General features: G+C 37.1%; 1 protein-coding gene across 1 annotated transcript in view; it reads left to right on the forward strand.

The window, feature by feature from the left end:
• LOC122801228 (mucin-like protein) overlaps window positions 1-23617 on the forward strand; it is a 471963-nt gene that overhangs the window by 267929 nt on the left and 180417 nt on the right. The window contains exons 10-11 of the mRNA XM_044070781.1: window positions 2000-2194; window positions 19692-19874. Coding sequence (XP_043926716.1) covers window positions 2000-2194; window positions 19692-19874 — 378 coding nt within the window. The remainder of the gene's footprint in view (window positions 1-1999; window positions 2195-19691; window positions 19875-23617) is intronic.

A 23617-nucleotide genomic window follows, 5' to 3' on the forward strand; every position in this document is an offset into this window, starting at 1 on the left:
GTGAGAGTAAATTGCCCCCATTACATTAAGTTAGTGCTGTGATTTTATAATTCCTGTTTCAGTGACAACATTGCAGAAGTTTGATCATTTATTTTGCCGGAGCAGGACTAGTTAAAACTTGTATGTGTGAAATGAATTGTAGTAGTCTATGAATTCTATCAACTTGGTGGGCCGTATTGAATATTAGTGTATAGCCAAGATGATACTGGCTTTAACTATTGTATCCTAGCGTTCTCTTTTCCTTTTTAATTATCTTTCAGTAAGGAAGTTATTTTACTCCAGATACCTTTTTTCATGGATATAGTAAACATATTTTAAAATAAGTAACAGCACTGTTTTGTATTGCTCCAGATGCCCTTGTTTCTTGGGAGTGCTGGACACATTTTGTTGTATGTAACAGAGCTGTTTTGTAGTTACTTGAGGGCATGGCAGCCTTATAATGTAAAACTACTTTAGACAAAAATTTAGTGCAGACATTCGTAGCATTTTTGTGAAAGGCTTTGATATAGTTACTGAACCTCAGTTTTCTTGTTATTCTTTTTTTATTTTAAGCCTATTTTCTTCCCACCTGTCTATATCACTTACATATTACCTGATATCCAGTTATTCACAGCAGAGACTATTTTCAGTCACACAGTACACATGACTACAAAAGTGTGACCCACAGATGCTTTATTTACAAAGGAGTTAAATAATTTTACTATTTGCTTCTTTTAAAGGATAGACTTAAACCCCCATTAGACATGATTATTCCTGCCATGCTTCCTTTAAATTCATTAACATATATGTTAAATACCCCCCATTAGTGTATAATTATTAATTAACATTAATACCTAAGGAAAAGATTATTTTTGTAGCAGTTTATGAAATCAGACCTTCTGTCTGCTCCTTCATATTTTACTATATGTTGCCAAATCGGCATCAGTCAGAGCCACAACTAAATTAATCAAATTGATCAAAGCTCTGACTATGAAAAAAGTTTTTATTTTTGCAGTCAGCAAGAATAAAGCACACCCCATATGAGACATTTATTTCATACATCTCCTTACTTAAATATGCTAATATAATAGTCGCACAGCTGTGTAGAAAAATGAGAAGATAAAAAAACTTTGAACTTTTAACAGCGTGCAAAGAAAAAAACTTGGCTGTATTTTCATCAGTGAATCTACATTTGGGAGTGTGATTAGAGAGTTGCAGAATGAGAAACTGTTCTCAGTTATTTGAAACCTCATCCATTTTATACTTGGTCAAAATTAGAGATTTTTTTTCAACAGTCTTTTAGTCTCATATCTCATTTTCTCTCTCTCTTTGTGTGTTTACATCCATCTAGAATGTCTTTTTCAGCCTTATTGTTCACCTGCAGAGCAGGTCTGAACATTAACCTTTGCAAATTGCCCTCATTTGCCATAAATAGCATATGCTCCCTCTCCTCTTGTTTCTTCTTCTTTGCCTGTACATTTAAAGGCCAGCATAAATGCCCCTAATCTCAAAGAATTTACCACAAGGCAACCTTTTATGTTACCCTCGTGTACTGGAGCTGTTCCTTAATGAGAATCTCAGTGTCACCTCAGCTAGACAGGAAAAGAGATAGAGATAAATACGAACTATCTGTTGTACAGCTTAGAATAAGTATTACTTCAAGGAGTAAGTTAATGACAAAAGATGAACCATCTCACCAAATACATCACTTCCTGTCATATGGTCACACAAATACTGAAATGTACCATATTTTATCAACAAACCTGGGTATAGAGAAATCCATGTCCATTTAGGAGCAGGTGCTTTCTTGAATCTTGGTATGTGTCCTTTCTGATGTCACTCAAATATGAAAACAAAGGATAAGAGTTATAATTTAACTAGTTTATACCACATATAATGATCAGTTTTATATTGTCTTTGTAAGACGTCTTCCAAAGATTGTGTAAATCTGAAAATAATTGTGACAGTATTAAATGAATGATGATATATATTACTGTTTTTGTTTTGTTTCTTTTTCTAGTTTACAGACAATGGATTAATTGTTTTTCAACAAAATGAGTATGAGTATCAATACTCGTATCCTTATCCTTACTCTCAGTTTGACAAGTACTACTTTTACTACTATTATTACAACACCATCTACTACTCAACTCCTATGATTGCTGCCTTCTGGGCTGATGCTGATTTAAGCATATATGGTGAAGTCTACTACCAGGTAAGAAATCCACTAAAAACATGTCCGGTGTAATTGCACATCATAAATTATTGATTAATTGCTTAATAGGTCACTGTGTCACCAAAGTATGTCAATAAATATGAGTAATTATGCTTGATGTATATGGCCTGTTAAGCTGCTTAACTACATATGTCATGTATAAATATGCCTCACCAATTCTGCCTTAAAGCTACACATTTTTTTACTGTGGCTAGTTTTACCCCTCTAAGCCATTTACATGTGGAAACATTCAGCATCTCATTATTTCACCTGTTCATACACACACACACACACACACACACACACACACACACACACACACACACACACACACACACACACACACACACACACACAAACATTTATTTAGCAAACACATGCATAGATATTATAAATGTTTACATGTCTTGGCTTTAGGGGGGAAATATATTGAGAAAATATTCATTTATTTTATTCATGGTTGCTGTACATTTTAAGTTTAATTAATAAAACTTGTAAAAAAAGGTAATCACCAAATATGGTGCTATTCTTAAGTAGCCATCCTAGACATAAAATGTACATGTGAACAAAGCACATTTCATACTCACAGCAGCTGATAATCTGACTATTGTAGTGTGATGAAGATCTCTGCTATACTTCTCATTGATGGTCCACCATTTTGCCCAGCATATCTGGAACAGTGAATGCATTCAAAGTTAAAGCAATAGCTGAGACAGTTGTTTAGCAGAGCCTTCTCTTTAGAGCATTCCAAAGGCAAGATTCATGGGCCAATCTCTGATCCGAAGTTGCAGAACAAGCAAAGAGTTACTATAGTTTTAGATGATAATTATACCATTGGAAGCTCTTGTTTGTTTAGGGCTGATCCACTGTGCAAGTGGGCATTTGTCTTTGAGCCAGGACATAGTTAAGGATGAATCTAGGAAATAAAGGTTCATGTACCATGCAGGAAGATGATGATGATGCACTTCAATGGTCTTTTTTAATTTGCCTTTTATTAAGGTTATCCATATTATTTGAACAATTCATTCAGTTGGAGTGATTCAACATGTCTACTTCATTATAATTTATATAAACCATTAAAAAATAAAAAGAAAAGACAAGATACAACCAATGTTTCACCTGAATACACTTTATTGACTTAGCTCTTGTATTTATATAGGGGAGAAATATTAAAAGTTTATTGCAGAATAACGCCCATAAAACAAACATGAAGTTTGGACAAGGGGCTATGAGGCAAGTTGGGCGTTATAAATTCTGTAGACTTATACCTGAAGCTCCTTACATAGTGGTTCATGGTTTTGATAGAATGATCCCTTGCCCTGGGAGATACAGCTATAATATCACGCATGTGATATATCTTGCCAGTTGAAACTCGTGTGATACATTCTATGTGGGGAAAACTAATAGGAAATTAAGGAAGAGAGTAGGAAAACATATGTATAATATAAGGAAGAACATGTCTACTAACACCCTATATAGACATTCTGTTGTTTGCCCCAAAGTTTACGTTTTTTGTTATTGAAAGGTTGATGGATATGGATATGATGGAAGATTCTGAAACATTTTTGGAATTTAAGGAATTGACATGGCAGTTGAGGCTTAATGCCTCTATCAGCCCAGGGATAAATGATTCTCTTTTGTTAGTGAGTGTACTGAAGAGAGGCTAATCTTTTGTAATCACTAATTATTAAATAATATAATTTCACTCATTTATATATTATATTAGTTTAATGACTTATTTACATTTAACTACTATAATATTATCACTTTTATGAAATGGGTTTATTTGAATTTTTTATTGATCGTTATTTGGTGATGTTTCTTTAAATGGTGCTTGTGTTTTTAATCATGTTGTATTTATGGTACATTACAGTCTGTTAATGATTGGTTGGCATATAATATTTTAACAGGGGGATTAGTGTATTGGAATACTCTGAAGTCCTGTTGTATGTGGTTAGGATGAAAGCACTAAGTCAATAAAGTGCATTTGAGTGCACTAAGTCAATAAAGTGTATTCGAGTAAGATGTCATTTGTAGCATACGTTTTTTTTTTTTTAATGGTCTGTGTTTGTATGTTTGGTTAATAATGTGTATACATTTCTTAATAAAATTAGCAGAACAAAGGCTTGAACCAATTAATTCCTCCAAACACATCCCTGCACCCACGAAAAGAAAAAAAAAATAACATTCCATCTCTTCAAATGGCATATAATGATTAAAATGTATACACCACGTATCAATAAGAAATACTTTGTCTGCTTTAAATACTTGATTCCAGACTAAAAGTATAATTAATTTGGTGAATAATATTAAGATCTCTGCAATCTTAAAAGCTACACCAGGAAAATAAAGCAAAACTTTCATTTCATAGGACAATATCAGATTATATTTGTAAATAGAGAACTGGTTAACATATTTAATTGTTTTCCCTAGCTTGAAGAAATTCTTGGAGAAGACCACCACATATGGTAGCATTTCCCCAGACCCTAATAACCATGCCAACAAAACCTACCTGATCAAATCCAATCCTTTTTTGCAAGGTCCAATAAACTCAGCAGAGGATTTTCTGATATTACCTGAAATATCTCTAACTTTTTCAGAGACAGAAGAATCTGTATTGTAGAATCAAAAATAGAGGTCCTGATTCTATTTAGCTAACATCTTGCAAATCAAATTAGACTTTATTGTTTTAAGTCAAATTACTGTGGCTAAAGTTCTTTTTGTCTGTTGAAAAAATAACAACATGCAATGCTGAATCGCCAAATATACTAAATCAGGTCATATCTCTTAGGTTCATAGGTTCATAGGTAGGTACTAGGCTATTGGCCCTAGGGCCTATATAAGCCTAGCCAAAGGTACCCTGGCTTTTGCCACTCAAGAAAATTATATTCCTGTGCCACTGTCGAGCAGAGCCACAGAAGTAATCCCCGGGGTGAATTTCCTATCTCCCGTCCAATCATCAAAATTTTTCTTGAAGAGTGCTAATGAGGAGCTTTGTTTGATATAGATAGGTAGTTTGTTCCAGAGTATGGGAAGTCTCTGGGACAGGAATCTATCCCTCCAGCATGTTCTGTTTATTGTGGTGACGAGGTTTAGGTCCCTAGACCATGTAGCTCGTAGGGATTGGGATTTCTTTAAGTGGAGCATGTCTAAAAGCTCTGGGTTTGACATAGCTTTGTGTGTTAGGCAGAGATCGCTTCTGAGTAGGCAATATGCAATGGAGTAAAGCTGCAGTTTTTTGAGACGGTCTGCATAGGGCATCTCTTTGAGGCCAGTAATCCTCTTTGTGAGGTGTTTCTGTGGCCTTTCCAGTTGTTGTAGATGTCTTGTGAGGTACATACCAAAAGGGGCATTGTACTCTATAATAGGTCTAATGAGTGACGAGTAGAGGGGAACAATGACCTATTTTTTTCCTGGATGAGAAACCTTTTGTGATGAGGTGTGCCACATAGAAGGATTTCCTGACTACTGTGGCAATGTGATTATCAAAGGAGAGACTACTGTCCACCTGTGTCCCAAGGTCTCTTATCACACTTTCGGTGCTAAGTAGACTACCACCTATGTGGTAGTTCATGGGTACTGAGTTTTTACCAAAAGGAATGACAATGCACTTTTTGGCATTGGGTTTGAGGCCATGGCTTTGACACCAGGCATCTGTCTCGGCAAGGCCCTTTTGTAGGATGTCCACATCTTTTAGAGTTTTGATTATGGCTCCTAGTTTGCAGTCATCTGCGAACTTCGTTAGCCAAAGACCTTCTGTGTTGGCCTGTACTTCAGAAAAGTAGATACCAAACAGGAGAGGACCCAGGATTGAACCCTGTGGTACTCCACTTGTCACTGGTCTGAAGCTGGATTTGGAGTCTTCTACTTTCACAGTGTGGGTTCTGTCAGTAAGCCAGTTGGCAACCCATCTTGTGACATAGGGATTTATACCTAGTTTAGTGAGTTTATCTATAATTCCAGAGTGGGGGATGGTGTCAAAAGCCTTGGCGAGATCTAGATAGGCTGTGTGAACCACCTTACCCTCATCTACGGCTTTGGTGACTGCTTCAAAGAAGTCCATCAGGTTTAGGAGACATGATCTGCCTTTTACAAACCCGAACTGGGTGGGGTCCTGAGTTTGTAGATTACCAATGTCATTGTTTATAAGTTCCATGATGATACGCTCCATAGCCTTGCAGACCAGGCTCGTTAGGCTAATGGGGCAGTAGTTTCCGGGGTCTGTGGTGGCTCCCCCTTTGTGGAGTGGGATAACTGTTGCTGTGGGCCATTCAGTGGGCACATAGCCTGAGGTGAGGCTATGATTGAACATGGTACTTATGTGGGGTGTCAGTTCATTCTGTAGTTCATGTAGAACACAGCCTGGGATGTCATCAGGTCCCATGGATGCTGTGTTCTTGGCTTTGGATAGTGTGTTTTTTACCTGTGCAGCCGTGATTACAGGAACTTTGCATTCTTCTGGTATAGAGATGGGTCCTTTAGGGGATGACAGATTGGTAAAGTTAGCACTGAACCTATCTGCCAGGATGTTGACAATATCCGTTGGTTCTGTATATTTAGTGCCATTGTGCTGTAACTCAGAGCAGATCTGAGTGTTGCCATTGAGATTCTTGACATAGCTATAGAATGCTTTGTGGTTGTCTTTAGAGACAGTGGCGATTTTGTTTTCATAACTAGCTTTGGAGGATTTTATGAGGGATCTCAGCTTCTTACTGAAGCTGACCAGGGAGTTTCTCCAATTATGGGATTTTACTCTTTTTTGCAACAGTTTCTTTCTTCTGTTGTAGAGTTTGTTTATGGCAGGGGACCACCAGATTGGCTTCATTTTTTTTGAGGATAGCATCTTGGTTCTGTTAGGGATTGCACAATCCATGCACTCATGTAAGTGCTTATAAAGTGCATTTGTGTAGGATTCAGCAGTCATACCTCTATTGTCCTTCAGCATGGGTGTCGTGAAGTTTGCCACTTCTGTCTTAAGAAGCGTGAAGTTGGCTTTGGAGAATTTTTTTTACTGTGGTTTCCCTAATGGGGGGTGGGGGAGGGATGTGGATATCTAGGGTGATTAGCTTATGGTCGGATCTGACCAACGAGGAATTGACCTCTGGTGTAGAGCACCGGTTGCCCATGTTGGTAATAACCAGGTCTAGGATATTGCTGCCCCTGGTGGGGGTGTGGATAAGCTGATCCATGGCATTGGAATTTATGAATTCCAGAAAACGTTGAGCACAAGAGTTGGTACATGAGTAGTTTTCCCAGTTAATGGTAGGGTAGTTGAAATCGCCCATTATTAGGGTGTTAGGTTGTACCCTAATATTTTCCAGTGTATTAAGAAATGAGGAGTGGGAATCCTGGGACATGGTGGGGGATCTGTAGCAAGCTACAATTTGGATTGCGGTCTTGCCCAGAGTTAGTTGCACTTTGATAATCTCGGATGCATTATGCTGAGCAACTAGCCTGGAGGTGTGGATATTCTTAATGAATATGGGCACGCCTCCGCCTTTAGTGTTTCGGTCCAGATTAGGTGGCCGAAAGGTGTGGTATGAATTATAGCCTGGTAATGCAGGGGTACTCTCTGGAGCCTTGAACCAGGTCTCTGTCACTGCACAGATGTCAATGTTCTCCATTTTAAGGAGTGCCTCAAGAGAGTGCATTTTGAGGTTTACACTTCTAGCATTGAGTAGCAATACCCTCATATTCGTCTTGTCTGTACCTGTTAGGGTGGTGAATTTGTCATTTGAACCTTGCCTAAAAAAGGCACTATAGGGGTGGCTAGAGCCTTAGCCAGTATCCGGAATCCCAGGGGTGACAGGTGCAGGCCATCTCTGGCAAAGTATCGTGGCTTGTCGATCATGTCATCCCAGGCAGACAGATACTGGATCCCGTTAGAATGACAGCAGAAGCTTAGCTAATTGTTGAAGTCAATCATTTTGTCCTTGTACTGTGATATCATTCTGGGTGATGGCAGGATGCTACTCAGGGCTAGGGTCATACCTGCCTGGGCTACAAGATCGGACAGCTCCTCCATGTCCCTTTTCATGTAGTCCAAGGAGGTATGTCTCCGGTCATTCACATCAACATGGACAATGACAGAGTCATATTTGTACTTGTTCTGGAGTGACCTGAGTGCATGCGTTATGTGGCGGATCCTGGCACCCCACAGGCAGCTGACAGTCACTTTCTCCTTGTTTAGCCTGGTGAGTGGAACATCAGTGTGCCTGACTATAGAGTCACCTATGACTAGAGTGTTGGGTACGTTGTTATGCCTTATGGGCTGTGGTTGAGTGGCACACTGAGTTTGCGGGCTATGTGTCATTTGGGTTGTGTTGGGGGGTGGAGGTTGCTTGTGTTTCTGCTTTGGAGGTCCCTGTTGCTTGGGCAGGTTTTTACTGAGAGCCTCCGCGAATGTAGGTGTGTGTTTTGTGTTTCTATGTGTGTGTTTTGGTGGTGTAGGTTTTGAGGGACAATGTGCTGAGTGTGGTGTGGTGCAAGTGTTTACCTTCTCCTCTTGACTGTCTAGTCCAGTCTTGGGTGAAGAGAGCTTTGCTTCCAGTTTGGCTATATAAGTGCATCTCTCACAGGTTGTAGTGTTGGGTGGTAGGAGGAGAGGGTTGTCTGTGTACATGAGGCAATTACTGCATTGCCCCAAAATGCCCAGATTCATCAGGTAGACAAGAAAAAACACCAGAGGCTGACCCTTAGACATGCCTGGATAGGTGCTTATTTGTTAAGTACTAGAAACTGTTCTCCTCTAGACAGTGAGGAAAGTTAAGTGCTGTAGTAATTTGTAGCTTATTTAGTGCTTACAATAAGTTCTGAACAAGTGCTGAATCAAAAAACTGGCTAGTTCTAAGAAACAAAATTAAGCTAGAAGGCTTCCCTCCAACACAGAAAGGCTTGGGGGCCTAGAAGCCTACATATAGTTCTGGACACAGCAAATCTATATCCAGGCTAGACTACCCATAGGAAAGGCAGGAAACAAGCTCAGAAAAAGTTTTTTTTTTTTTTTTTTAGTGGAAAGAGAGAAAGGAGTAGCAGAAACTAAGTTGATTGGCCTTCTCAAATGTTCTCCCTGTACTGGGTAGAATGAGGTAATGACACTAGTCTGGGAGGAGGGTCCCAGATCAAATGTACACTAGGGGCGAGCAAATGCAAAGCCAACTATAAAAACACTATACCAACAGGGAGGGTGGGAAACAAACTGCAGAAATGTTTCTCACAGCTGAAAAGCAGCAGTGAGCCTTTAAATGAAAATTTTAAACAGCTAAAGGAGCCTCTAGAAAAAAGAGTTTAACTGCAACAAATTATCAGAAACAAACAACCCAACAGATGCTTAATAAAAGTGGACAATTTCCAGTTAATACCTCACACACAGTGAAACTAGCTAGAAAAATACACAGTACACAAAGTGCTATAAATAAAGAAATAAAAAACAAAATAAGCAAAAAACAGGATACTTAATGTTATATATTATAGTTCCGAGTTTGCTCAGTGCCCTTCCTTCGATTAGCTCAGTGAATGAATGAAGATGGACATCACTGACTATCTTACATTTAAAATTTGCTATAACTTTATAAATGGGAAAAGTGAAATAATCTGCTAAGAATTAAAGCAACAAGGGGAGAGAGAGAAAGACAGAACATGTTAGAGAAATATATTAATAAATATCTTAAAATGAGCCCTGTAAAACAGGTTCTCTAATCTATGTTGGGCCATAGAAAAGAACAAACTCAAGTCTAAATATCCATCTGACAGATGTAGTAAAACATTTTAGAGCAACCTCAGTAATATGTGACACTGTGAAACCTCATATATTACTGTATTAAATGTATAATAACCGCATTTACAATGATAGCTGACTGGCCAGTCTAAAATAATATTCTACACTTGTCATGCAGTTCAAAGGACTGTGCAATGTGAACTTGGCAATGTGGGAATACACACAGCACAATATGAAATGTTAATACTTTATAACAAGAATAATGACTATTCTAAGTATAACTTATCTTAAGCACTGTACATGAAACCAATTAAATATTTATAGAAATGTAGCTCATTTAAACATTTCCCACTTCTAATGCATGTTGAACATAAACATGAATGGTGTCCATTTTACGAATGCTACTGCTGTGAACTTTTCAAATTTGTCAAAAAGATGGTTAAAATAATGCTTACACAATGGGGTGCATGAGATGGCTGAGACTATAAGATAAACTCTTTGGGGGTAAACACTGTTTGTTGTGGTACAGCAGAAAATATTTACACCTAAAGTTGACCTTAAATGAAGGGAATAGTTCATGCATAGATACTAGGCTATAACTTTGCAAACTATTATAGGACTATTCAATATCAAGAAGTCACAATCAAGTCTTGTACCTTGTATCTGTGAGGTAAAGACCTTAACCATAATGCCAAACCCTCTCCCTTAAATAGCATACATACATACATTTTGTGCAATATATCTGTACCAAGGCTTGAGATTCAAATGAGTTAAGAAAGATACAAACAATAGAATCAACAAACTATCTTCAGGCAACTATTACATTGCCCATAGTGCTGACAAGTAGTCTGAAAACAAAAGTATCCTATTTCTGTGAGCTATAACACATTAATTCTTTCAGGGGACTCTACTACATGTTTCCCAGTGCTAATATGACCATCTCCATAACACTTTGTGTCAAGAAGAGTGAAATACATGAAGGCAGGACTGTTTGATAGCAAGCACTAACTCTGACAAGTACTTATTATTGTCAGTAGTCTTAGTGTCAATGAGCTTTCTCTAGCAAAATGAAAAAAAAAACTGCAGAAAGACATATTTGAATAACAGTCAGTTCCCCTCTGTTGGCTTTCTTCTCATAAGATGGAATCCTTTTTAACAAGGAGTATGACAGTTTAATTCCAAGCTAAATCAGATATTTTTATGCAATAACTATAACTACTAAATATATATATATATATATATATATATATATATATATGTATGTATATATATATATATATATATATATATATATATATATAGGTTTGCATAACAAATTTGCATGGGTAGATGTCTTCGATTAACAACATTTAGTATGAAACGAAATAATTTAAAGCAGAGAAAAAACATATGAATAATTATTTTTATTTTGTCTTCTCATATAACTTTTACATATTCAGTACATATTCCTTAACTGTAAACATTTGAGAGGATGATACACAAAAATAATAGATTACTCTTTCAAACAGTTTCTCTTTAAGAATAAATTTAAGCATATTATTCTTAGATATTTATTACTGACTTAGTTTTATTTACATTTATATTTAGATTATATTCATCCTTAAAATGTCTCACTCTTTATTGAACAAGTAAAGTTGGATAACCTGTTGGAAAGAGTAATAGGTCATTTTGTTACTACCAATTATAGAGGTACCATCAGTAGGCTTATGAGTACCTGCTGTAACTTTTTAATTGAATCAACAACTCAGTTTGGGCAGATTAAAAATGACCATGGAGGCAGCAAGCATCCTTGTCTCATATTGCTATTAACCCAGAGTGTTTTGGATAGTTTGCTTCTTGAAGTGATTATGACCTGCAGCCATTTTCTCTTATATGGTGTACAGGTTGCTTTAATGGTTTTGAGCTTTCATTTCCATGATTTTCCATACTTTTAAAGGAATCAAGAAAAGATCCCAGATCTAAAAGGGTGCACATAGCTTTTGAGACTGGATGTTTCCATATTTTTCAATTATGTGTTGAAATAAATACCAAGACTGTACTGTCAATCTCTTTTCCATGAATTCAAACTGTGCTTGATTTCACTTCATTTTATTTATCTGATCTTTAATTGTTCCAATGTAAAACATGCAAGGTTTTCATGGAAAATATATTTCAAACTCTTCCACATGGAGGAAGAATGAAGCAAGTTGACTGGTCTATACATTTTGGGTCTTTTATGTTCAGTAAAATATATGATCCAACAATTGCTTCTCCTTTCCATTTCACAAGTATTTTAATATGCTGATTCACCTTGTATACTGTTATCTTTACTATCCAAACCTATTTTTTCAGGCTGTCCCTAATATAATTCATATATTATCCCATCAGGGTCTGCAGCATTTCCAGTTTTTCAACAGCCTGATTTTCTTGACTGTACTTTCTAAAGTTAGGTTATTTATAATCCCTGTGAACAGTACATGATATTGTTTATATTTCAAAGTTAGTAATAAATCTCTAGAGATCAACTTTTAAATTTTGTGAAGAAATAGGAGGGCTATTTGTTGCCATCTATGAACCAGGCTCCGTTATTCATTATGACTAATGTTCTTGTTTACTAAGTGCCAAAAATACGATTGTTATTTTGTACAGCAGCTCATGACTTCCTATTTCGACTGTGTTTAAAAAAAGTCTGTCTCTTATTTATCTATAGTTTCTGTTTACTTTTATTAACTGTACATGGTCTAATGAACAGTGTAATGTGTAGGGTATTGCACTACTGTTTTGGATGTGCAACGATGGTATCAGTAAAAACAAAATAGTCACCGTGGGGGTGGTACACCCCAAGTAAATGCAGTGTACTTACTTGTGTGTATTTAGGGACTGTATGTGTGCTTAGTGTACTGATTAGAATGGTATATATCTGTTACTTATTTGATTGGTAGAACAGACATATGTATACATGCAAAGAACATGTAAGATGGTAATTTGTGATATGGCCAGCTGTGGGACAAATTGTGCATTTACTCAGATTTTATCACTTTTTCAAATGTTTACTGAAGGAGTATGAAGTAGATGTAAGGTGATTATTTGTGCTGTGCACAGGTTTAATGACAGGAATGGACCTCATTCCTAAGTCAGGATATAATTAAAGTTCATGAAATTAGTATTGCTTGATGTTAGCCAGAAGTACTCTAAGCCCAGAATTGGCTCATTCTGCAATTCATATGGAGTTACAGGTACTGGTACAATATGTAAATATGACTATAGATTCTTTTTTATTAGACCCCATTGCACCTACTAGTACTGGAACTGCCTGGGTATCCTTCATCCATGCTGTCATTATTTCTGAGTCTGAATCCTGGTATTGTATAACTTTGTGTCCCTCTCAGTACATGGGACACTGTAGTTACTGGTTGTAGCAATTTCAATAAGCAGTGTTACTGTTGTCATTTTTCATGGACTGCAGTATCTGTTTTTTTCGTTTCTGTTTTTTGAATTGTTGGTAAAGGGTGATTCCATGTGATGTATTCTTCTGTTATTATTCAGTATAATGCTTTGTGGGTCATGTTTCCAATGCTTCTCAGCTACTTCTGTGTTGTAGGGTTTGCACAGTCCCCATTGCAACAGTCTTATCACATGATTATGCCCTTCATAGTACAGGCCCTCTGTCATGATTGTATCACATTCAGCAGCAAAGTGTGTGATTGTTTCCTATTCTTTTTACAGAACATAAATTTGTTAGTTTCTGCCACATGTTCAGTGGACTTGGTAAACCAACATGTACATAGTCCACTATTCTGGTCTGTCATTATTAATCTTTCATCCTTTGGTTTCAACTCACCTCTCCTTAACCATTTCTGTGTCAATTTTTGATCGACATGAGGTTGTTTCAGGAAATCTCTATACTTGCTTTTCCAGATGTCTTTCCTTCTCATCTGATCATTATATTCTTTCTTTTGTTTTCTGGCATATTCAGTTGCCATCTGATTGTTTTCTACGTCTGCTTGGATTTCCATTCCTGCTTGCCATGTGAATGCTTCTGCTACCTAAGCAGAGAGTTCATCTTAGACTTGCTCTTCTCATGTTGTAACCTGCCACTATGTTTGGATCTGATGAGATCAGCAGATATGTATGCAGTTCCACAACTGTAAATCTATACATATAATCAGTTTTGAGGTGGTCCATACCTCTGTCAGGGTGTAGAATGTATAATCTTGGTGTACACTGATTTTTGTATATCATTTGATAGCATGAAGCATTTTCTTGTTTTTATATCCAAATGATCCAGTACCTTTTGGGGACTGTCAATCATACCAAAACAGTAAGTTAAAACAGCAAGACCAAAGTGGTTAATAGCCTGGAGTTTATTCCTAAATGTTAAGCCTGTTTTCTATATTAGTTTTAGTCTTCTGAAGTATTCCTTATTGAGTTTTATTTACATTTGCCCATGTCTTATTGACAATCCTTCATCAATGCACAAATATTTATACACTCTTTCTTGCTAAGTTCTTTTATATAACATTCCTGTCCTAGACTGATATTTTCTTGCCATGCAACTGTACTGCTTTAAATGTCACTTTCGCACATTTATTAAGACTAAATGCCATTCTTATATCGTCCAAAATGTTTTAACCACTTGCAGTTGTGCTTTCAACTCCTTATCTGATGATCTATGTAGTTTTAAGTCATACACAAAAGTTGATGAGAAATCTTTAAGCAAGTTTGTTTTCTAGGAGCCAAATTGTAACAAACACCTAATCTGTTAAATAAACAGCTTAGTGGGTTAAGGCCAAGACAAAGTGACAGTGGTGACAAAGAAGCGCCCTGGAATAGACCCCTTTGAATTTTTATCTCTGGGATAATAATTTACTCTTTATTATGGCTTAATTGCAAAGTGGTTTGCCACTGTTGCATGGTCACTGTAATGTAATTGATAGTATGTATCTTATTACATCTGTAAGCACTCCTTTATCCATGAATGTGAGATGCTGTCAAATACTTTATTTTTGTAATCTGTTCATGCTATACTTATATTCTTCCCCTTTATAGAATTCTCTGTTATGGCTTTATTTAGAAACAAATCATCCTTTGTTCCCTATGACTTTCTTTTGTTTTCCTTTTGTTCTATTGCTGTGGTTGACTTTTCTTCTAAATGACCACAAACTCTGTCTGCATCAGTACCAGTATGTAGTCTGTACATCATCAGAAGGCAAGTTATTGGTCTGTAGTTTTTAGGATGGCTTACTGGTTTCACTTAAGGGGGAGTATTATTTTTCCTGTTGTTAACTGTGTTAGTGTCTGTTCAAGATGTACATATGGATCTATGTCTAAACAATATTCTTCTTCTTTCAGCTTTACTTGGTTAGGGGTGGCCACAGTGGATCACCTTGTCCGCTCATGACTGGCAGTGGAGTTTTACAGTGTTGAGTTGCCAGCCTGGTGCCCAACCATCCACAGAAGGCACACACACACATGCACTCACACCTAGGGCCAATTTAAAGTGTCCAATCCACCTACAGCATGTCTTTGGGATGTGGGAGGAAACCGGAGCACCCGGAGGAAACCCACACGACCACAGGGAGGAAATGCAGACTCCACACAGAAGGAACCCCAGCCGAGGATGGAACCAGAGAACCTCTTGCTGTGAGGTGACAACGCTAACCGCTGCACCACCGTGGACTCCCATCTATGTCAAAACAATGAATCACCATAATGTTGACTCGCATAACAGTGAGACGATGTCGTTGAAAATTTAAATTAATTAACTCCCAGGAGGGCATATTTCACCTCCAGGAAATTAACCACTTCGCCACCAATAAATAAAACACAAACCAAAACAAATTAAACCCACCAAAGTGGGAGGCTTTGCCCCTGACACCCCCCATGTGTGAGGCTGTCCCCCTCACCCCCATAACTAAATATATCAACTCCGAGATCACACTACAGTGGAGAAAAGGGCAAAGTTCGCCATGGTGACCAAGTAGTTAGTTTCCCAGAGGTGAAACACCCTTACACAGGGTTAAGTCTTTATGCAAAGATGTTAATACTTTTAGCCAGAAATTAGATACACCATCTAAGCACAGGGTTATCCAATTTGGAGCTTTTCTTAATTTTGTTTCAATTTCTCTAGCCATTATTTCATCCCATTTCATATTCTGTACATTTGAACTATCTATTGTTTCTTTTTCCACCCACTCAGCATCTTTGTTATGTTCCACAGGGTCTTCATAAATATTTCTCCAAAATATGTCTATTTCTTTTTTCTGGTAGTGTTTCTATTCCTTTTGATCTATTTCACAATTCACTATAAACTTTTCTGGGTCATTAATGAATTGCTTATTTTGTACTTTTCCTTTATATTTAGCTGCATTATTTATCTTCTACGTTTTTCTGTCTGTGCTGATATCTTTAGTTTATTATTTACAATAGTGTATGATACATCCTGGTCGGTTCTGATACTCTGCATTGTTTTTATCACATTTTTCATTCTAAGTATTTTTGTTGTTTTCTTCCCTCTTCTGTATTCTTCTAACTGTGACACTTGAATTATTTGCTTTATAATTGTCTCTGTTTGATGCTTCCATGGTGACATTTACTTTCTTCCCTCCCTTTCCCTTGTTGTTCTGGATTTTTGTTATAAGAATTTGTCTGTTATTAGTTTAGCCACACAGTAATATATCCTATTTACTTCTGTTATATCACATGCATTTCTGTTAGTGGCCTTGATTACTGTGTTGATCTGTTTTATCAAACTTCTAACATTTTAGGTTTTATTTACTTTTTGTAATCTGTTTCTTTCATCACTCTTAATATATCTACCCACCTCTATTAAATCAATTAGATCTTCCCTTAGACATCATTTCCTTCTAAACTGAGGGCACATTCTTTGCTCTTTGTTTTCTGTGGACATTCTACAGAAAGTTCCAAGACATCTTTCTGTGATAAATCCTCTTCAGTTACATCCTGCATTATCCGTTGGTCTTTCATATGGGAACTAAATTCCCATCACTCCACAACAGTGTCTGCATCACAGTTGCCTCTGTTTCCTGGTCCTTCCTTTGCTGTGCAAGTCCAACTGAACTTTATTACTGGTATCCTACTGAAGGCTCCGGAGCATCATCATTTGGCAAGTCATCAGATGCTTCCCGTTCCACCTGGTTCTCCTTAATTTTGGGACTCATTGTTCCATCATGTGACATTGACTGAGTTGGATTTTCTACACTAAATCCTTGACTTTGCAGATAACCCATAAACTCCATCTCTTTAACTCTTCCATTACTAATCCTCTGTTCTAATTTCACCCTGTATTTTCTTATTTTTTGTATTTTGAAATTTTTCATATTCAGGTACTTTGCCTGTATTTTTCTTTAAATACCTCTGCTGGTGCTTTTTTGTCTTGATTACTTTTACTTTCTCCATTACATAAATATCATACCATATCAAATCACATTTTAGGTTCATAGATTATGGTTCACATTTTCCTTCCCATGTCCACATTTCTTCTTCAGATGTCTCCTACTACACCTATTTCTCCATAATTTGGGGATTCAGTCCCCTGTCATGCTGTGACATAACCTGCATTACGTTTCTACACTAAATCCTTCACTTTGCAGGTATTCCATAAATTCAGGTTCTATTTGCTTAACTTCTTCCTTACTAATCTTCTGTTCTACATTCCTCTTTGTGTTCTTATTTTTTGTATTGTGAAATTTTCCATATCTTGGTGCCTTTTCCTGGGTCTACCTGATAACACAGACAAAGAAATAACTGACACGAAAAAAACAAAAAACAAAAAAAGTTCAAAAACATGAAACTTCACATGCCCGGCAAACCAAAATCCCGACAATCAACAAAACAAATACCTTTCTCGAAAAACACACACACAACACAAGCACACCAAAAACCTTACAAACTTACACTAAACCTTACATACACAACTATCTATGCACTAACCTTAACCCAAACCCTAACCCTAAGGTCCGTCACTATCGCACACCTACCTTACCCGCACCCTAACCCTAACTCACTTATTCCGCCCCTAAGCCTCAAGTCCGTCACTATCACACACTTACCTTACCCGCACCCTAACCCTAACTCACTTAACCTGCCCCTAAACCTAAACTCTGTCACTATCGCACACTTACCTGATCCACACCCTACCCTAACGTCCATCACTATCACACACTTACCTTACCCACACCCTGACCTTAACATCCGTTCCTAATGCACACTTACCTTAACATGTCAGTGTTCTCAGCGCCGGGATTCTCAACTATCGGTCTTCTCCATTGTCGATCTTCCATTGTCGGTGTTCTCGTTGTTGGAGATCTGCAATTTCGGCGTTTTCAGGTAGACCCCTTTGCCTACATTTCTCTTCAAATATCTTTGGAGCTGCTTTTTTGTACTGATTAGTTTGGCTTTCTCCTTTGCATAATAAGGTACTATATCAGACCTCTTTTTCTTTCCCAAGTTCATTTTTCTTTTGTATACATTTCAAAAATATCTGGTTTTGTTCTTTATATTTTTACATTTCCTCTGCCATTTATTTTTCCTGGTGGCCCAAAGATTCTTGTCTGTGTAATGTTTTTTTTTATGGATCTGTTGTATTAATGAACTCAGATTTGCATTTGAAACTTTAAACAATTTTTTCTTGTGATTTTCTTTCCTCTTATTTCTCTTTTCATCTTCTGGATCTCTTCTGTCTGGAAATTATGGGCTTCTTGCATAAAAGAAACAATAAATAATTTCTTTCTTAACCTCAATAGTCCACTCTGTCATCTTTATGGCTCTTTTTTTGTCCTGTCCCCTCAGCGTGGCCTAACCCCATTGTAAGAATGCTCCCAGGTCTTTAGGATTCTACACTGACATTGTTTCCAGTCCTTGCATCAGTGTGTACACAGGGATTGGGCACTTTTTATCCTGGGACTTGTGCACCCTGATGTCTTTTTTATTTTTAACTTACCTCTCTATATATCAGTGTTGTCTTGGTGAGATTTTGTAAAAGCAGGGTCTATCACATGAGGGTACTCACCATGACTTGAGGATGACTTCAGTTCCAGCAATACTAGTCTCCTTTTCTTCCCATTTTCATCATCTCTCCAGTCAGACCCCTTTTGTCATCTTGCACATGTGTGAGTGTGTGTGTGTGTGTGTGTGTGTGTGTGTTTGTGTGTGTATTATTTAATACAGATAGTTAGAGGACATGTGTGTATAAACAACAGATCAAATGTGTGAGAAACAAAATGATAGAATCACAAAATATTGACACCATCTCTCCGGCTATCACTATGCCCCCTGCACCACCATAGTCTTATGTGCTAATCCAAACTCTATCACTATCCCTGTTTCTAACCCAAACCCTACACATTACATTATTAAAAACTCCTTCCCTAACAGTACCACTAATCAAGACAAAAGGACATAGAAAAGCATAACACCAAACAGGCACAAGACTAAATCTCTCCCCTTACCTAACCCTCACTCTAACCCTAACTCACAAACTGTCACCGATACACACTACCCGCTATAACACAATCTTGCACATGCTCACAAATGCAACCTTTCCTGCACACTCCTGTAGACCTATCCTGTATAAAACTTGATTCAACCAAGTGTGATTCATAGAGATGTGTAGTCAACCATTTTGTCTTGTCCTCAGTTTTTGTCAGTCATTTGGTTTGTCAAATGAATGGCAATGATAGATAGACAGATAGATAGAAACTGAAATATCAAAAACTAAACAATGTTTTCAAATAAAAGGCTTCTCTGCTTATATTTAATTTCTTTTGTTTTCTATTACAGGTGTACAACTTCAATGTACGAATAACTGATAATGCACAAACTTTCAAGAATGCCATTGAAAATGCTGTAAAAACATATTATGGATCACAGATTGGTAGTCAGTTTACAGCCACCTGGGCACTCAAAATCACCTGGGAAAATGTCCTACCGTATACTTACTACAGTGCAGTTGATACTTCATATGTAAGCATTGATTTTTAAATTAATATGTACTTATTTATATACAAAATAGTTGATGCAGTGATTAATAGTTTCATATCTTGCACACATACTTACTAAGACTTAAGCATACCTCAGATTATGCATACTTTATTCTCAGATACATTGCCAACTAATGCAACATCTTTACTGTAGTTAGATATTTTTCTTTCATTTTCCTCTCTCGCTCTCTTTTCATGTACACTAATCTCCTCTGTAAATGGGATAGGACTTGCATGACTAACAAATAATAGATAAATAAATGTGTCATCAAGGAACCATCTTTTCCACTTTCAGTACTGAGTTTTGCACCATACATGATTTACTTAATTTTAATTTGAATTAATATATTTATTTGCTGGCTAAATGGGGGAATTTGCCTATCTTGGACTCTTGTCAGCCCAAATACAACCTAATAGGAAAATGCAATATAGTTAGTCGTTTACATAAGAAGTAATGATTCTTCCTAAACCAGCTCATTCATATAGGTGGCCTGTGATGCTGGTGTAGAACAATAAAGCTCCAACTGCAAGAAATCTGGATTCAGTCAGCAGCCTGAGAACTTGATAGTGTGGACAGGGAAGATGGACATGCCTTTTCTGGATTGTGACAGCACCTGCTTAGAACCTGTAGATGATATTGATTAGCCTGGTGGAGATCAGGGAAACAACAACATATATGTTGCCCATGGTTAGTTGGGGAAGTGTTGCTAACAGTAGTCCCTTGTGGAAGTGAGGGGTGGTACAGTGCTGACTCCCCTTGCATGGATCACTCAAAGAGGTTGACAGGTACCTTGGGGTAGGAATATAGGATGAAAATATTCTTGAGCAGTCTTTATCAGGATATTCCATGTGCATCAATTTCATTACTAGCCCTGATCATGTGTCAGAGTATGCTTTGGAGAGACTAAGACAGGTTCAGTAGACCCAGTGGACAAAAAGACACCCTCAGAGTAGCTGATGGTTAGCAGTGGGGAACCAAACATTTGAAAAAAAAAAAAGATTACTCCTAGAGATGGTAATTCTTTGTCTAAGAGCTACAGTTCCAGAAATTGTGAAACACTCTAAAAGTACCAGATACAATTATTCCAGTTTAATTTCTTTATTTTTAGAACTGCAATGTGTTTTTGTACATCACAGTTCTTCAAGATATAACACTGTTCATAATTTTGATGCCAGTACATGTTTTCTGTCACAGTGTGGCAAAAATATAAGGCAGTAATCAACTATAACTTTTTACAAGGATCATTTAAAATTTATACTTATGAACAGTGTGTCCTGACCTCAAAGTTTTTTTTCAAGGTCAATAGACTCATGCAAGTCACTGTCTGTTGTACATCCCTGGTTCAAATCTCAGCTACAGCTGTAAGAACTGCTGTATAATTGCAGGTGGATTATCAAGTCTACTCACAGATCCAAAAACACAAACACACACAAACACACCCAGGTGCGTGTGCACGCACACACACACACACACACACACACACACACACACACACACACACACACACACACACACACACACACAACCTTGGAGAACATAACAAAACAAATTTTGAAATAAAAAAAAAATCCAGCATGCAAACATACCCACTCAGGTACGTCTCATTTAACTCGCTTAATACAGCAACAGTGAAAGTATTGGTAACAATTTCTTATCCTAACCATATGGGTTACACGTTTACATTCCTCTAGGATGAAGGCTTTTACACTTGGCTTTATTCCACATCCATCCATACTGTGTTGTACTCAAGGAACAAATCTATTGAAGAGTTATTTCTTTCTAATTGTTCTTAGAAGCAGAGCTTGTTATATGTGAGGATATCACTGTTTATGCTACTTGTCCAGGTCAAGCAATCTCAAACCTATTCTTTTTTTTTTTTTGAGGATGTTTCAGACATCTTGAATGTTTTATAGCCATTTCAATGCATCTGCATTTTTTTCACAATGTTCATTTGCATGAATTATAGTCCGTGCAATTAGTAATTTTAGCAGAAATACTGAACGTCGTCCGGGCTCAGTCCTGAGGTGACACTGGGAAATATACTCACTGATTCACACATGCCAAGAGTACATCCAGGAACTGCTGAATTATCCCCAAGGCAGAAACCTGTGAGATATCCAGTGTCTCCACAGCCTGGCTCTGGAAGGGCCCCTTGACAAGTATAGCGAGGGCTATACATACTTTAGTATGCACAGGGATAGGAAGGTCACTTATCCCTCCATTATCACTGTGGGGGCCAAACATGCTCACTAAGACCATTACAATAACCTGCCCTCTCTAAATCTGTTAAGTATCTCTTGATTATCAAAATAATGATGAATTGTTCTCTGTCTATATCTCCATCTTCTTGTTCAGCAAGTGTTGCCGGGCACAATCAGTTTTGGGCTAGCCAAGACAAACAGTTCACACTGGGAAAGAGCAAAGTTAGCAGCAAAGGAAAAAGCATCTTCACTGATTGCAATGTGAATAGAAAATGTGTGATGCCGCCCCTTTTATAATAAATGTGTGCACAGAGCAGAAACATGTCAAACTATGACTATGAATCATAAACAAGTGGGAGGACTTATTAGCATACCAGGATTTGCATCATTTCTCACAAATGTTTATTTGCTAATTTTCATAAGTTTATTTGTGGCCATCTCCCATTAGCTTAAATAGCCTCTATGGATCGTGGCCTTTGCTGCGCAAATGTACAGGTGGTATAAACTGATTCTACATGTTCATGTAACGATTATGAATACCATCCTAAATCTTTTGGCATGTGAATAATAAACAGTATCTCTTTAGAGTCCACACAGCTGCAACACATTTCCCCATTTTTTACTAACAGCATCTACAGGTCTACTGATTCAAAGCAAACTTGCTAATGTTGTTTTTGTTAACTGATTAAAAGCCGTCCATTGTTTTATCTATCAGTTGTTACTGGATGAACTACAATGTATGTTTTAAATAATATACCAGTCTGATTTTTTTCCCAGGCTAAGTAATATTCATTTCTGGGTATCAGTGAAAAAACAGTCATTGTGTAAAACAAGTAAATCAGGTGTATCACAAGGATCTGACACTCGCCCCCTGCACTTTGCCATATTTTATCATTATCATCCTCATCATACAGGCTAAAAACACATGTATAAACTAGCCCACTGATCATTAAGACCTAAACTTGTCTGCGCCATAAAAGTCTTCCTGTTTAGATGTATATGTCTCAGCTGTTTCACTGTTTTAATGTAGTAAGGACATTTTCAGCTTGTCACCACTCTAGAAGAAGAAGAAGAAAAAAAAACACACAATTTATTGTACGTTCATTACATTTAAAATGTCTTCGACTTAAATGTCCATGTATGTTAGATGGCTCTAAACACACACACAAAAAAAAAATAACACATTTTTTGAAAGTAGAACTAGGTGTAATACCTATTTTGGTGACCAGCTCCTTATTACCCAAAATGACGGCCCAATGAGTATTAATGATATTTTTAATTTGTTCCATGTTTCTGCAAATAGGCAATGCAAATGAGTTTTGAAAAGCTGTAGAATTTATGTTTTTATTTGGAGCTTGATAGCCCTGCAGTAGAACAGGCAAACACCTGTCCAAAAGGTTTTGGATGATTTCCTCAGCAATAACCTTTAATTTCATGCGAGCGTATCCACAATTCTCAAATAATTTAATTAAAATATTAACTTGATTCTAAAAATGTATCATTGTCACTAATTAACTTACTGAG

Source organism: Protopterus annectens, chromosome 4.part1 (assembly GCF_019279795.1).
Source record: "Protopterus annectens isolate FY-2018-M chromosome 4.part1, PAN1.0, whole genome shotgun sequence".
NCBI classification, from domain to species: domain Eukaryota; kingdom Metazoa; phylum Chordata; order Ceratodontiformes; family Protopteridae; genus Protopterus; species Protopterus annectens.